This window comes from Paramacrobiotus metropolitanus, unplaced genomic scaffold (assembly GCF_019649055.1).
Source record: "Paramacrobiotus metropolitanus isolate TYO unplaced genomic scaffold, Prichtersi_v1.0 Parri_scaffold0000073, whole genome shotgun sequence".
Classification (NCBI taxonomy): domain Eukaryota; kingdom Metazoa; phylum Tardigrada; class Eutardigrada; order Parachela; family Macrobiotidae; genus Paramacrobiotus; species Paramacrobiotus metropolitanus.
In genome coordinates, this window is record NW_026570293.1 from 563,117 (window position 1) to 579,248 (window position 16,132).

At 47.3% G+C, this 16,132-nt stretch overlaps 3 protein-coding genes across 3 annotated transcripts; 2 read left to right on the forward strand and 1 right to left on the reverse strand.

Annotated features, from left to right (window-relative positions):
* Positions 1-1,323: 1,323 nt before the first annotated feature.
* On the reverse strand, positions 1,324-2,518 carry LOC129595038 (uncharacterized). Its single transcript, XM_055491944.1, has 3 exons — positions 2,194-2,518; positions 1,775-2,056; positions 1,324-1,616 (listed from the first exon to the last, which is right to left on the reverse strand). Exons 1-3 carry the CDS (start codon positions 2,394-2,396, stop codon positions 1,484-1,486), a joined length of 618 nt encoding a protein of 205 aa, XP_055347919.1. The 5' UTR covers positions 2,397-2,518; the 3' UTR covers positions 1,324-1,483.
* Positions 2,519-7,394: 4,876 nt separating this feature from the next.
* On the forward strand, positions 7,395-9,898 carry LOC129595037 (uncharacterized). Its single transcript, XM_055491943.1, has 3 exons — positions 7,395-7,512; positions 8,076-8,614; positions 9,797-9,898. The coding sequence occupies exons 2-3, from the start codon at positions 8,245-8,247 to the stop codon at positions 9,856-9,858; spliced, it is 432 nt and encodes a 143-aa protein (XP_055347918.1). The 5' UTR covers positions 7,395-7,512; positions 8,076-8,244; the 3' UTR covers positions 9,859-9,898.
* A 29-nt stretch (positions 9,899-9,927) lies between these two features.
* On the forward strand, positions 9,928-15,770 carry LOC129595028 (atrial natriuretic peptide receptor 1-like). Its single transcript, XM_055491932.1, has 16 exons — positions 9,928-10,312; positions 10,390-10,433; positions 10,579-10,617; positions 10,697-10,771; positions 11,110-11,247; positions 11,483-11,768; positions 11,816-11,956; positions 12,027-12,123; positions 12,234-12,432; positions 13,232-13,387; positions 13,457-14,025; positions 14,092-14,311; positions 14,387-14,591; positions 14,674-14,722; positions 15,026-15,179; positions 15,295-15,770. The coding sequence occupies exons 1-16, from the start codon at positions 10,012-10,014 to the stop codon at positions 15,331-15,333; spliced, it is 2,712 nt and encodes a 903-aa protein (XP_055347907.1). The 5' UTR covers positions 9,928-10,011; the 3' UTR covers positions 15,334-15,770.
* The last annotated feature ends 362 nt before the right edge of the window (positions 15,771-16,132 follow it).

A 16,132-nucleotide genomic window follows, 5' to 3' on the forward strand; every position in this document is an offset into this window, starting at 1 on the left:
AAAGGCTAACGATGTAAAAGCTAAGTATCTGCTAGTAGCAGGCTAATTTGCTAAGTTGCTAACAAAAATTTTGCTAACTGCGAAGGTAGGAGCAATGATTGTGCACTGTGTGCAGTGAGTTGCTTATATACCTCATCCTGACACTGACCGCTGGCCAATCTCCAAGCGGGCGGGCTTAGGTTGCGCCGCTAGCCAATAATGGACAGATTCCCTTTCCCGGGGAATCTTGTCTCTTTAGCCATTGTCTTGTGTGCCAGTGCATGGGTCTAATAATGCTTACAATTCTGAGCTGTGTTGTATCATATGCCTTCTGTAGCGGAGTTTGGTAATGAGCGTGTGTTGTGTTCGTCCAGGTTTAAATTCCCATGCTGTGTATGCAAAACACAGCAGGTTAATGGGTTACCTGCTACCGAGATGAAACTATTAAACTATTAAACTAAACCTTGATATTGTTATCGAGCCATGGAAATAAAGTGCACCTAGCCACTAAAAGTGTTTGTCCATAATTGTTAGTCTATATATATGTGTGTTACTTCGGGCTGATGCGGATGGAATCGGTTTCGGAAAGCATAAAAATTGCTGGTCGGATTCTGATTTTAAAGCAAATGCTTTTTGCTCAAGTCTACAGAGTACTCGTTAACGCTTTCGAATTAAGCCGACATCTTCCGGTGGCTTTTTTTCACTTGGACTTGCAGCCTTGCACTGTCCACACGTGGTGCAACATAACGCGCGACGCAAAAACGTTTGCCGACCAGAAGTTAAATAACACCCTTTTCTTTGTTGCGTTAAGTTCAGTTCAATGTTTCGATATAAAACTTCACGTCTATAATTGCCTACTGGTTCGACAATAAAGTGTGTTCTATTTACTGGCGATAGCGATAAGGTCAAGGATTTAGATACCAAATAACAGGTCAGTCAACAACCTTAGCACCGCTTGTGCCGCGCAGTCAGCGTATACTGCGCGCCGCAAGGTCATGACAATACCTAAGCCTTTGGGAATCAAAAATTTCCGCGCCAACCGATGCGCGAGTTGCCTGCAAGCGGTTTGTAGTTTCAGCTGAATTTAGAATGTCCCGACAATTCTGTAGTACATCGTACGATGACATGCAGCGCACAAACATTATGGCTATATCGATTATTTTTATGGGAAACATGTTCTGCTGATGGTAGTGGTGGTAAATGATTAACGACTGCAATCAAAAGCTACAGAGTTTACTACTGCAACACTTCCCGGCAAACAATAAAGTGTGAAATGCGTTATAGTCAGTTAGTTATTGCCTTCTCGTTGATCAGTTAATTACGTAGTAATGACAAGAAAATTAGCAAAACGAAAACGCAGTTTAATTATATCAAACGTGGAATTTCTTCCTGTAGAACAAGTTTTATGAGCCTGTTATACGAGTATGAGCAGTTTTACGGACAGTCATGAAGTAAACCACAATATCAAAGGTCTAAACTTGTCCCATGATATGCAGTACTCGTACTACATGGAGCAGTGGGCATCGTGCATCTGCTGATAACCGTCCTGAAGCACCTCCACCGCTTCCCGTCCGCATTTCTCCGTAAGCTGCGGCTTGGCCGCACCATTCACTGTGGTGGTAAAACGGCGCAGATATCTACAAGGACAACACACGCGTTGAAATACACAAAAGGTGGCAGTGGGTTCGAACAAAAACGCACTTGTTGGCGCAGTATGCGCTAAGACAGCGGCTTCTGCTTTTTACGTTTATAATATTGCCGAATAATGGCGATAATGCGACGTGATATCACCTACTGGCAGACATTATGACGGGCGCTAGTGGCATTGTGTGAAGATAACGTCAGATCTCTCTCCACCCCTAACAGCTCCATGAACAAGCCAGAGCGTCCCGCGCAGTGCTCGTGAGCGCGCAACAATCGCAGGGTATTGACAGGCAGCTGACATGTCATGGCCACGACACTGGTCCTCTCCGCAGCGTACCAGAAATCGTATCGTGTGAAACGCTGGAGGAACGCCGGATCGTCCGCACAGCGGACCGGCAGATTAAATAGGCAGTAGGCGGAGTTGTTTGCAGCACTATAACATCGCAACTCTTTTAGTGAGAAGTGTGCTGAGTGCATCAACGAAAAGCAGAGTAATAATGAAGTTATTATTAATAACTTGATCCCTATTAATAAATGATGGCTTAATAACTTGTTAGTTGACTGCTTTACCGGCAATAATCGTGGGCCAACTGCTGAGTGGCAGTGACATCCGCATCCGTTACTGGCCACGATACGGACTGCACTGCGGCGCTATGGTTCGCCATCAGTTCGCGGCATTCTTGCATCAGGTCATCACTGCACGATTCACTCCGTACTGCACCAAACAACAGCGACAATGTTACCAGTTGCAGAAAATGCAGAATGAAGGCCATTTTTGCTAATCTGCTGCGAAAACGATGCCACGAAATTACAGATTTTTCTGCAGCACGGTGCCAGTGTAAATGATGGTGGGGTGCTGTTTCTGCGCCAATGTTTCTAGAGATGCTATCGAAATGCGTATCTCTGCAACGCGCTAGAGGGACTTTGCAATGCACTGCGGTGTAAAACGGACCGGGTGTTGTAAAATGTAGCATTGCACTTTGGAACTTTGGAATGCTCAATGCTTCAAGTTTTCCGGTATCTATCAGCGTGGTCTGCTGCTGACAGCAACCAGGAGGTACGGAGTTCAATCCCCACTATGGTCGAATATTTTGCACAAATCTGTCGTGTAATTAAACATTTGGCTATGGCTATTTTGCCGCAGTATAACAATAGGGGTCTGAATAGCCCTTAGGCTATTTTGCCGCACACTGCGCCGGAATAGCCAGTTGGCTATGGTGGGCGAAATAGCTTGTTGGCTATTTTACCGCACACTGCGTTAAAACAGCTCATTAGCTATTTTGCCGCACTATGGACGGGAACAGGATAATTATAATAAGGGACACTCGATAATAAGGGGCAACTCTACCATTCCCTTAAACTGCCCGCACTAGATATCTGTTCCTTCGACATCAGAGGCTAACAACTAGTGCGGGCAACTTTTTTGGATTCGCTATCTCTTGAAAAAAGTGTAACGAGCGTGCGAGTTACGCTACGAGTTTTGATATTCATGCGAGTAAAAAAGTATTTTGGGTTATACCGCAAGTTACGTTAGCATAGACGAGAAAAGATCCATTGTCGCCTTCGCCTCATGTGCACCTACGATCGAAAGTCCATTCCATTGGACTGGAAAGTAATGTTGGTGATATTTGAAATTTAAAAAATGGTAAGAAATATTTTTTATATATCCGAGATTTTATCAAAATAATTTTGTCCGCCATAACGAACTGACACCAGACAGATATTAGTCATTCATTGCGACATTTGCGTAGTACGCGTCTGTAATCGTCCGACGACCGGCGGTCGTCTCAGAGAGACGACCGCCGGTCATTTTGGACGGTTACACACGTGTGTAGCCATCTGACACTTTAGTCGGACCGCACTGAACAAAACGGGCGGAACACCCTCCGGACACGCATGGACAGCAGGCTGAAGAAGAGCGAGCATCACACACGCCCACTCGGCAGCCCGGCGTCCCGGTAGACACTTGCGGACCAAACCGAGCCGGTGAACGCACAATCCGGAGAACGGGTAGCGGAAACCGCAGTGGATGGATGGTAACCCGGCACGCAGCCAGATCACCCGGCCCGGATGGAGCGGACCAGTTTACACCAACGGTCATTCAGCAGAGTTCGACCGAGAGCTCAGTCGACCGCTTGACGGGCAAGTCTACCATTTTGTCGCCGGTCGATACTGTTCGAGCCGGAATTGTTCCAGTGCCTCTACCGTAGTGCACGGCAGCCCGGAATCGACACCGAAGGCGGACAGAACTCGACCCGAACGAACCGGTATTTCAGACGCCGGAAGGACAGCAGTTCTAGAAACTTAGCGGGCCGCCGAACTAGATCACCGATGGCACAATAAACGGAAGGCAAAGAAGGCAACCTTGGCGGAAAAGGATGCGACCTCTATGAAAGCAGAGAATGCGGACATGGCAGAAGTCACCGACCGACTCCGAAAATGGGCGGACACTTTCGCGACCGAGAGCGTCTACCTTAGGCAGGAGTGCAGCAAAGAACCGAAGCGCGTTAGAGATGCTACATCGACGGCAACAAAAGAAAGGACACGTACAAGGAAAAGCTAAAAAAATCTCTGTTCGTTAACCGAGTACATTGTATGAACCGTCAAAGCTCCGAAAGAGCAGACGAATGTCATTTTGAAATACGTCAACCTACAACAGGAACTGGGAACACCGATACACTTGATGGAGCAGCTTGAGACACGAGTGGCCGGCTCGGAGACGAATATGACGACAGCCCGGTGCCGCGAAGTGCTACTCCGCGGTTGCTTGGTTCGATGGGATTGACCGACACGACACCCCGGACTACTGGTGCGGCGAAACGGACAAACCCAACGAAGCCGGACGGACAGTCAAAACAGTCCGGAACGGAACAGATAGGTAGCTTCAAGATCGAACACCGCAGTCGCACGAACCCATCCTGACCGATGGATCTAACCGGCGGAAAGAACAGCCTGACACGAGAAACCTGATCGACGTGGTGGACAATTGTGGCACATCCGACAGGATGAACTTTCGATACCAGCCCGGCACGGCGCATGCCGGATTTTCGGTGGTTTGCTGCCAAACCCGGTCGGTCGCGTCCATACCGCGATTCTTCTTCCGTCAGTTACTCCGGAGCCGTATTATTGGAGTCTCATCGAGGCCGGGCTTGTCGGGAGCAGGGATCATCCTCGATGTTGGTCGTCGTAGTCGTGGTCGCCGTTGTCCGGCTGTCACTTTCTGACGGGTTTTGCTGACGTCGGTCCTGGGTCCGATGTCTTGTTCGCGCCAACGTGGGCTGCCGCACCGTCCATTCTGGTCGGCAGGGTTAATCCTCCGGTTGTCGTGTGACCGCGGCTGACCATTGTTCTCCGCCAGCAGACAAATGTGCCGGGCGAGGCTGCGCTCCGACTTAGACGGGTTCCTGTCCATGCTGCACTAAGCCCGTATGCAATACGGCCTGCTGATACATTCGGCCGACTAACTGTCCAAATTTCATCCTCCAGTATTGCATCATTGCCGGACAGCTGTCCGGGCGAGAATCGTCGGGACGCGAAACGCGCTGGACGACGGGATGACCAGGCCGATGCCGACCGAGACCAACGACACGACCGGGAAGAGAAACCGAGAGGCCGGCTGTGCCGTTCCGTACCCGGCTGTGCCGTTCCGTTCCCGGCTGTGCCGTTCCGTTCCCGGCTGTGCCGTTCCGTTCCCGGCTGTGCCGTTCCCGATTTATAGGAAGGCCGGTATCGCAGCGCAGCGAGTATCCACCGGCTGTTTTCCCGTACCCCCCAGGTATCCTTTCCAAAATGTGGTGACCGGGCTGACGTAGATTGACGGGTGAATCTGTCCGACGGTTTTACGTGCAGAACGGCCAACTGGATGTAGCTGACATCAGCAAACCGGAAGCAGTCTTTTCCGGCTTCGCCCTCGAGTGATACGAGAACCACTCGACCCTCGAGCGTGAAGAAAGCTTTCACGTCAATGAATGACTGGATAGGTTTAGCGACCGATTTGCAAAATGTAAGCAGGTTAACGTTACACCGGAGATGAACAACCACATCTACCGCTGGGGGCAAGAAAAGCCGGAACAATGCTTCGAAATCATGATGGACTTAAAATCTCGTGGCGGTCTATCAGAACAGCTGGCAGAACAGCACGAAATTGAGCAGCATGAAAATGCCCATCTGGAGCGATCTGCACCGGGCCTGATGGTTGTAGCGCTGTATTTTATGGTTTCACCCGAGCAAAACCCGTATGTTCGTTTACAGAGTGCCTGTAGCTAGCAAGTTCATAAGAATCTGCTAGCTACATGCAATCTGACCAAAACAAACAAAACTACAACAAAGTCACGTGACAAATTACGTGACGCTCTTTCGGAACAGATTACTTACGAGTACCGTAACCGAACAGAAATTACTTTGGGACTTGGACACTAGGATGCCGGAAAATACGGCGGACTTCCAGGAGCATATCCGGCATTTCACCGTGCGGTGTGCGGACTGTGGAAGCCATCGGCCGAATGCGCCAGCGGCCCAAGACTAAAGGCGGGCTATGTGGGCGGGCGGGAGGACTATGTGGGGAAGCGGGCTATGTATTTATATGTGCGTCCGCATAAGGCTTGAGACAGAAAACAGAATTTCCCTGCTTTCGATAACTAAGTTTATCGTGAACAACAATATCAATAATTTCAACCTTTTTCTCTAAAATCAAATCATTACGCTTTCGTCTGCCCATGATGATTGATGGAAAATTCTTTTACGGTATTTGACTCACAAACTGACGAATAACTGAACTCTGAAAAGCGGATGCTTCGTTGTAGTTTTGTTTGTTTTGGTCTGATTGTATGTAGTCAGCAGGTTCTTATGAACCTCCTGGCTACAGGTGAACCTATGGGTTTTGCTCGGGTAAACCAGAAAATACAGCGCTACAACCATCAGGCTCGGTGCAGATCGCTCCAGATAGGGATTTTCGTGCTGCTTGTGTGCTCCAGTTTATTGATTTCTCAATTAAGCTGTTTACAATCGTTAGCCTCTGTGTTGTGCTGCCGATGACAGTACTGAAAGCCAGACTAAAACCGTCGACGCATGGTTTTGAAAATACGTTTAATCTGACTAACGGCTAGGAAAACATAAACATAAGAAAAACTAACAATACTCCCTCGGAAATTGGAATTTAACTCAAGAAATTTAAGAATTACATAAGAAGACCAATGAAAAGTGCATCTTTTGAAAGGCGAAGGGGAATGCCTACCACCGGAAGGCGAAGTCACTCACACATAGCCTCGATTTTGAGTTGGAGTGTCTCGTTACGCTGTAACGCTCTGTAAGTGTCACGACGTGGAGCGTCGTGCTCTTTAATAACTACTCAACTAAATACGTAAACTAACAAATGTAACAAGGAATCAATACAACATTGCAATGGCACATGTTGCCATGCATCACAGTAAGGTTCTTTTTGAAGTCAGTAACGCTGTTTTACAGAAATCCCGGCACTTTAAATACTGTACAGAGCTCATTAAAAGTGCGCGGCGAAACGGGGTGCAATAATGGTGTGGCAAAATAGCCAACTGGCTATTTAGCCGCAAACACTGCGTCAAAATAGCCACTTCGTAAACATTTCACTCATGTACAGTATCTCGCGTGCAAACAGGCGATGGCAATCAGGTTATCGATTTATTCTACAAACCAATTAGTTACGTAATAAACAGACTACCACTTGCGCCGCGCTGTCAGCGTATGACTAATGCACACAAAGTCAGCTGATGGGAATGCCAAAGCCGCCGGGAATTCAAAAGTTCAGCGTCGACCGTATGTCGACTTTGTGCGTCTTGCAGCTTTAACTAAACACAGCACTTCTCAAATCGTTGAAGAACAAGGTCATCATAATCCTCATGACAGGAACAGAAGGTATAATGGTATAATATGGGAGTATAATTTATAATATTAAGTGTTGTTGCGGACTTTCCACTACATTACGCAATCTACCGGAAACCACCGCACACGCCTAAATTTGCACATATCTCCCACATGTTCACCCTCACAACAGCCAAACAGCCGAAATTAGACCGATGATATCAGAAGACGCGCTTGCAGCTAATTGCAACTGCAACAAATAAATGCCGACTCTGGTTATTGTCTTGATACTGTGTTGCTGTATTGTACAGCACAGTCAACACCCGCGCGTTTTCCTTGTTCGTGCCACGCACAGTAATTACACAACACTTCCGGTAGCAAAATAATACGGATATATTGAATGAGTCGCCAATAATAGCATATCAAGCTTTCGTAGCTGGTCCATAGTCATACAGTGTGCAGCGATTAATAGTGAGGCTTTCTGGAGAATCCTCATATACTGAAAGGTATAATTGCTGGTTTCTACATTAAAAGCGTGCGCAGATGGTCGAATCGACAGCGTTAAACGGAAGCGACAATAATATTCACATCCGCTGGATACAATTTGCTGATTATAGCACATAAAGCCCCAAGGTAATCTTAGCGAGTCAGCGACCGGCAGTCAAACGGTTTCCAATGGGATAAGCACACCGCGTATTGCATGCGACAGGCGCCGATTCCAGTGCGAACTCACCGTGCAAAACACAACTGTTTGTTGTCTCACTTTGCCGGAATATCAAGCAGAAAATGTGTCGGTTTCACGCTCGTTGGATTTTTACGGAGGTTCTGCTGCTCCTCATCAGCGGCCACGATCAGACCGATGACCTGGTTCCGGCCGCAACGTTGGAAGTGCGGGTGGTCAGTGTGCAGATGCTGGATCCCAGTGTAGCGTTGGGGCTGGTGTGGATCGGCGCCGCCGTGCATCTGGCAGTGCAGCGCGCCAACGAACAATACGCTCAACGGGGACTGCGCTTTGTGGTGCGCCCCGTCGATGGCATGTACAACCAGACTTGTCTGTCGGCGGCCGCTGAAGGGATTCCGCTTTTCACTAATTACTACTACCGGCACAATCTGGACCAACATACACCGGATACTTGCGATATCTTCTTCACTAACAGTAAGTCAACGCTGAATCTGTTGTGCGGGTAATGATAGACTGATAGTTACTTGTAAGTTTAATAGTTAACCACATGGAATACAGGTTTCGAACAAAATCCGCAGAAAGCAAATCTACCAATCCTGAAAACATGGCAAACGAGATGAGCAGACGTCTAAAAGACAGATCCCCCACATGTTACACAAACTAGGTCACTGGTTAGCGGTCGAAACGCAAAGCGTTGAATTAATAACCCCAGATCACATCGAGCGCAACAAGCAGGAAATCCAACTCCCAACTTCCACGTCCCATTCGCCAGTCCACAGATCTCGGAAGATTCACCAGCCAGGAGATTCGCGAAGATGGTCACAGACAGTGGAATGAAATGAGCGAGAAAGCAATGAAAATGCCAGGGTCCATCAGGGTTCCAGAATCCAGACCCACGGTTCCCAACTTCACCAGACACGAAGGTAGCCCACACGGAACGCCAAAGCACTGCACTAGCTAGGTCACTGGTTAATGGTCGAAACGCAGAGCGTTGAATTGCTAACCCCAGATCACATCGAGCACAGCGCCCAGAAATCCCCCGCAGTCCGCCCCTGTGGCCAGCTAAGTTCTCCCCGCGGCCCAAACTCCAGGCCCCGCAGGCCTCCATACAACAGACAGGGAAACAGTGCGACATCAGATCAACAGTCATGAGTAAAATCAGGAAGGAATAAGTATCAAGGAATGGAGAAATGTGCTGGAAGGCACGAGTAACGATGGGCTCGTGCCTCTTGGCGAACAGTTCCGCGAGATGGTTTGTCCCTGCCAATCTGGTTGGAACCAGAAATGGCAGGGCTTCTAATTTATTCAAAAAGGCTTACCAAAAATTACGTGAATCGCAAAGAAAAACAAGAGCTCTAGACAAATCTGTCTAGAGAAAAAAATCACACTTTAATAGAAATTGACTTGTTGTTTTAAAAATTAAGTTAAAATAAATGAAAGTTAAAATTAAACAGCTGACTCCATGGAATGGAGGCATTGTAAAGTCAGACATTAATATGGCTACGCAGTAGTAAATATATGTAGATGACCTGCATGAACAAATATTATAAGGTCAGTAATGCGCGTAAGAACATTAAGTACCAGGTATTAATTATGAAGTACATTACCTGTTTTATTCGAAATGCCATTGCATTGTGACATTAATTTCCTGTGCAGCGTGTGCAGACTACTTCCAGCAGCTGTGCTTATCCAGCGGTAAGAGGTTCCTATCCTGTTAGCCAACGTTAGCAGTCGGACAATACGTCGTTATACGTTCGTTGTGTTTTTAGCATGGAATGCCTTCTTTTTCAACAAGCAAGTCCAGAATTTGTCGTCCGCATGTACAGACGGTGAATAAAAATCGTTCTGCACTGTTTAGTGGCATCGCTTTGATGTTTTCCAGCCCCCCACGCTCGCTCCCATCGTACTCGTTGAACCTGGCCGGTAGCGAGGCGGGCGTAGCGCGCACCTTGTGGCATATTCTCAATTATTTCGGCTGGTCGCATGTGTCCTTCATCCTGGACACGCGTCCCAACACCATCTTCTACTCCAGCATCCTCAACGCCGCTAAGGCGCTGACTTTTCAAGATGGCCGCGCCAACAGCAACGCCACCATCGCCACCTATCCCGTCCAGAATAACGACAACGCCTCCATTGTAAATGCGTTGTTGCTTGCCCAGCAGAACAGTCGCAGTATGTCATACAAAATTCTTTGTCCACCCTCCGCAATAATTTTAATTGTTGTCGGGATAAAGGATTTGTGGTTGCAGTCTTCGTCCTGTATTCCTCTGCTTCTGTGGCCTACCTGATTATGGTAAGCACTATAAGCCGATTTTAACTGCCAGTTATGTGGCGTATGTGCAGCATTGCCGCTGCAGCGTTGTATACATGTTTGCGAAGGACGCATTTCTAATTAACAACGGTTGAAACTACTATTACCGTACATTGCACTCTTGCAGGATTTGGCCAGCCAACTCGGGATGACAAACGGAGAATATGTACGCATTGATCGCGTAGATTTGTGGTTAACTGACCCCAGTGTATAGCTCGGCTATTTTAATTCTTTGATTCTGACAGGTATTCTGTAATATTCAACCTGTGCAGAACAACTACTATGGAAAAGCCTCCTTTTTCAACAATCCCACACTGTTGGTCGGTTGAGTTATAACTTTATTTAATATGATGCAAAAAGCAGACCTTTAGACCGTAACAATAGTTCATTATTATCGACGTAATTATATTTTCGTGTTATGGAAAACGCTGTGGCTGCGTTAAGAACATTGCTACCAACGGAGGGTTAGATATTATTCTGTTTCTTGTTTTTTCTACGTATGACTTCTTTTCTTTATTAAATAAAAAGCACTGCCACCACGCTTTCGCTTTCGATATATATTTTTTCTTATCCGCGCGGAAATTATCAAGAGTACCCGCCGTGCGCCACCCCGTGTGATAAAACCTAGAAAAGGTCATTTGAGCTCGCGTTGCTGCAGATGATGAACTTGACGTGGAACCTGATCTTCATCACCTTTCACGAATCCGACGACACTGATTACGAGCGACGTCTGAACGGTGAATTGCGGCAGTTGGCCTTTGACCTGTATAACGTCACATATGAGCCAGGATTTCAGGTAAGATGCACCCACAGTTGCGCAGCACTCAGCTCACACACTGACCGCGATTACAACAATCCACCCTGCGAACACTGACGGGGCTGAACTGCAGCAGATCGATTGTACATATGCGCAAAGCTAACGTTTGGACAAGAAACCGTAATTGAGACGCAAAGTTGTCTCAAACGCTTGTAAAATGCGCGGAATAATTATAGTACACTGAATGGAGATTTGATTGCGTGCACCTTTGCAGCCACTAAGCAATTATCCGACGCGTATGGCCTACCGATCCATTGAACTGATCAGCAAAGTACTGGCCGACAATATGAGCAAATACCGGCAAATGTCTGTTGCGCAGCGCGCATCCTTCTGCGCCGGAGACCACCTGGCTTCGCTCTTCTTTAACAACACCTTCAAGCTACCTCATGCCGAGGTCAAAATTGACGCCACCGGGTTGTCCAGCATGGACGTCGACATCTGGATGTTTGATTCGCAGTCAAGGAATATGAGCGTAATTGCCGTCTTGGAGCGTTTTTCTTGTGCACCTAGTTGCGCTGCACACGAGGCAAATGGTGTTTATTTGCAGGTTTTGCGGTGTATCGCTCTGTCAGCGGCATCTTCGAGTTGAAAAAGAACACGTCGACGCTGGACTGGCCAACCGGCAGTCCACCGCTAGATATTCCCTTGTGCGGCTTCTCCGGAATGGAAGGGCCCTGTCGCAACAGCAGTATGTACTTGCCCCTTCTCAACGCTTTGTAGGCAGCTGGAATTGTCTTAACATCGGGAATTTCTGACAGCGCTAACCGGATCCGTTTTGAATGTCGCTCTGCCGGTGGCCATCGGCGTCGCCCTGGTGATCTTGGGTGCCACCTGTGTGGGACTATTTGGTGCCCGGTAAGTTAAATTCGTCATCTTGTTTATGCTGTTCCTACGCGCACTACCTCCAAAATTTAGAGGATAAGCAGGACAATCTAAATCCGATAACCTGACTGTTTGGTAAACAGAAAGAGAGCCCGGGCCAACACTCGATCGCGATACTGGTGGCTGATCAGCGAGAACGAGTTGGATGCAAGTCTGGTTATGGGCATGACCGAGATGACCAATCCGGTTTCATGGAGGAGGAGGACAGTCTGGTTAACGGCGTTCGATGTCCAAGGTCGGCCCAATCTGCCGCTTCTCACACAGCTTATTCCTGATACGACGGTTAGTATCCCGAAAAAGGTGGTCACACGCTTTGGAACGGATTTTTCAGTCTCTTCCAGACAACCGTTTCTGTTCTCACATGCACACGCTTCGTATGAATACAAAATCAGACAATCGTAGTCAGCAAATAATTAATTCAGAGCCTAAAATAGTGGAGTTTTAAAACTACACACTCCCCCCGGCGCCCCCCAAGGGGGGTGAGGGTATGGGTACAGAAATTTTTACTGAGTTTTTTTTGTATGTTAATAAATCATTTGACTATTGATGGTGAAGAAATCTTTTTCGGGCAAAGCGCAAGATGACGAGCCATGTTATTAGGAAAACGCTAGATTTGCAAAGTCATGCTTTTTGTTTTTACAGTTTTATGTGAAAAAAACAATACCAAAGTATGGACAGCTGCTCTAAACTACTCAAAATTACCCTAAATTCAAATTTTACGAATACCAGCCATGTATTTTGAACAGAGGAAGTGAGTTCATTCTTGACGTCTTTAACGTGCGGTGACCTCGATGTTGAAATTTTAGATGGAAACAAACTCCTTTTCGCGCGAAGCTGACGAACGATTTTCTCTTAGAAAGTCAAGAAATTCCATCAAAAATACAAAATATAATTTAAATTTTAATCTTTCAGACCCCTCTAAACTTTTCTCGATGGATTCCCAGTTTTTTAATCTTGCACATTTAGAAGTTTAAAAACGCCCAAAGCACATTTAAAACTACACAAAGTGTGTAATAATACACACTATTTTAGGCTATGATAATTATGTAACTTGAATTGCGTATAAAATGTTGCCTAATAGCATCCCAACGTCAATGCACTCCTGGGCGTGGTTATTCTGCCGCAACGAGCCTTCATTCTTGCGGATTACTGTAAACGCGGCTCCCTTCTAGCACTATTAGAAGCAATGAAACTGGATCAAGACTTTCAATTTGCCATGGCTCGTGACCTCGCCAAAGTATGGCACAGCGGCAAAGTTGACCTTTTAGGAAATCTTTTTTATATACTACATGGGAAATTTTCGCAGGGTCTTAACTACTTGCACAGTACCATCGGCCAACCGCACGGCTGTCTGTGCTCCGGTTGCTGCCTCATTGACGATCGATTCACGCTGCGCATCGGGCAGTTTGGCTTTCCGGCCATTAGCCACGCCCTCTCCAACGGCTCTGACACCCACGCTCCCACGAAAGAACTGTCTATTCCAGCGGACATTTACGCAATGGGACAGATCATTCTTTTGATCGTACACCAGTCGGTCACAAAAATACCTTCACAGCTGCCGCTTAAGGCGGCCGCGTCGGAGATAGACGATCAGAGCGAAGCAGGGGATTACGATGTCCAGCGGCATCTTACACTGTTGGCCTTCCGCTGTCTCCATACAAATACTACACTGCGCCCAACCGCCAAACAGCTGCTGTCCGCCATCGGGCGGCTGCGTGTTCCTGGTCAGCGTTCGGCGGGCAACATTGTCGACAGCATTATTCGCCGCTTTGAGGCGTACACACTGACGCTGGACGAAGCGGTGCGGGTCAAAAGCGAGGAGCTGCAGAATGAGCGGAAGAAGTGCGACGATCTGCTGAGCGAAATGCTTCCCAGGTCGATCTTCTTTGCACTGAATGTACCAAATTTCAGGGCAGAAAGAAAACGGCTGGTTTTCCGTAGATGCGTCGTGGATCAACTGCGCAATCGGCAGACGATGGTGGCGGAGTATTATTCCAGCGTTAGCGTCTTCTTCTCCGACCTCGACGGGTTCCTCGCGTGGGTCAGCCGCGTCCCGCCGGAAGAGGTCATCGGCGCGGTGACCTCAATGTTCAGCGCATTTGACGGGGCGATTCAGCATATGGACGTTTATAAAGTGGAAACTGTTCGAGACAGCTACATGGTTATACGAATGTTCCTTGAACACAGTTACACAAGAACGAGAAGAATGAATACTGACAGCAGATTACCATTGCAGACTGTCAGCGGAATTCCGGATCGTGGCGATAAGCAGCACGTAGCGGAGATCTGCCGAATGGCTGTAAAATTAATGAAAATCTTTGATGAAAACGGGCGTACGACCCACAGCGCCATGATGTCCGTGCCGGGACACGTGGTAACGGGCATTATGCATCCACAGTCCGAGCCGGTTGCATTAAGGCTGCGGTGTGGCATCCATTCAGGTGCGTTCACCCATGCGCAGATTTTGATCCGGAGAGTTGACTCTTTTTCCATGAAACAGAAAAACGCTTGATGCCGTTGCAGGTCCATGTGCCGCCGGAGTAATCGGAATGCGTGTCCCTCGATACTGCCTGTAGGTACAACGTACAACCGCACGTACAACCGCGAAAATCGTGCCTGTTGAAATGGTCCGCGGTCGAAATTAATTATAAATCTAACAAAACAGTGTGCAACAGAAAACGTCCAATGAGCACGAATAAATAGCCTTTGTAGTGTCAATATTGAATTAATAAAAAAGTACGGCGTAAGTAAACGAGAAGAGTTTATTTACCGAAATTAGCGTTAAAAGGAAGTGCTTACCTTTCTCGTGCACTAGCTATTAACGCCATTACCCAATAATCTTAGTATCTGCCTCGATTTGTGGGCGGCATTGCAGGTTCGGCGACACAGTGAACGTAGCAGCCCGAATGAACAGCCACGGCCAGGGCGGTCGCATCCATCTCAGCCAGGCCAGCCGCGATCTCCTGGTCGCCGGCGACCTTGACCGCCTCCGCTTTCGCCTGCAAGAGCGAGGATTGCTCTCCGTTAAGGTCAATGGTTAATTTAATTTATTCAAAAGTTAACTGTGTTGCCCTTCAAAGGTCAGCAGTGTTTGCTCCAAGCGGTCGCCAGATCTGTTAGCAACAAAACCTTTTTCACATACAGGGCAAAGGAGACATGCATACTTTCTGGCTTATGTACTGAACCGTGCCATCATTACTGCCAGGAGTTGGAGGATGGCCAAGAGCTAGTGCAGGATAATTTGCACCGAGTACGAAGCGCCAGCTGCTGAAACCGAACACCTTCATCAAAAGCACGTTGTATTTTCTGATTGTAATGGGATGAAACGCGTTTTGTGGGAACGGCATTTCGGTTTACTTCGGATAGATATTCTATCATATTTCATATTGCTGAGCGATAATAGCATACTGTTTCCCCCAACTAAATTCGGTTTTACCTAGCTGTGTAAAGTTAGCCTTTCCAGTTTGCACGTTTTAGTTTCAACGTTTTAAATTAATTTTAAAACTGCAGTTAACGAAGAAGGCTATGTGGCTTTTTGTTTTACCAATCGTTGCCACTCGTGGTACTGGGCGACGCTACGTTTTCTGCCTCGCCAGTCTTTCTCGTTCTCGTGCGATTTATTTTGACTTCGCTGTTTACACAACGCAGTCTATATGACTGCGAGACATATAGATATAGATATGTATTATATCTGTGCTCTTTGGCAACATGTAATTATACTTAAAGGTTAACCTTCTGCATAGTTCGTTAGCTGAGATTTCCTTTCAACAGCGGCATGAAAAAGCAGGCGAAGGAAATTTGCCGCTGTAGCTTTGGGCGCTTTACAGCAGCCTGATAGGCCCATGACCAGGTCGAATTTCGCGCAGAACTCGATACCCTGAAATTATCTGTGATTACATCAGCGTATCCACGTTCTAGGCATCGCTGTTTGGGGCCGATACGCGGTGCAACAGCAGAGCTTCTCGGATCGATATAGGATTTC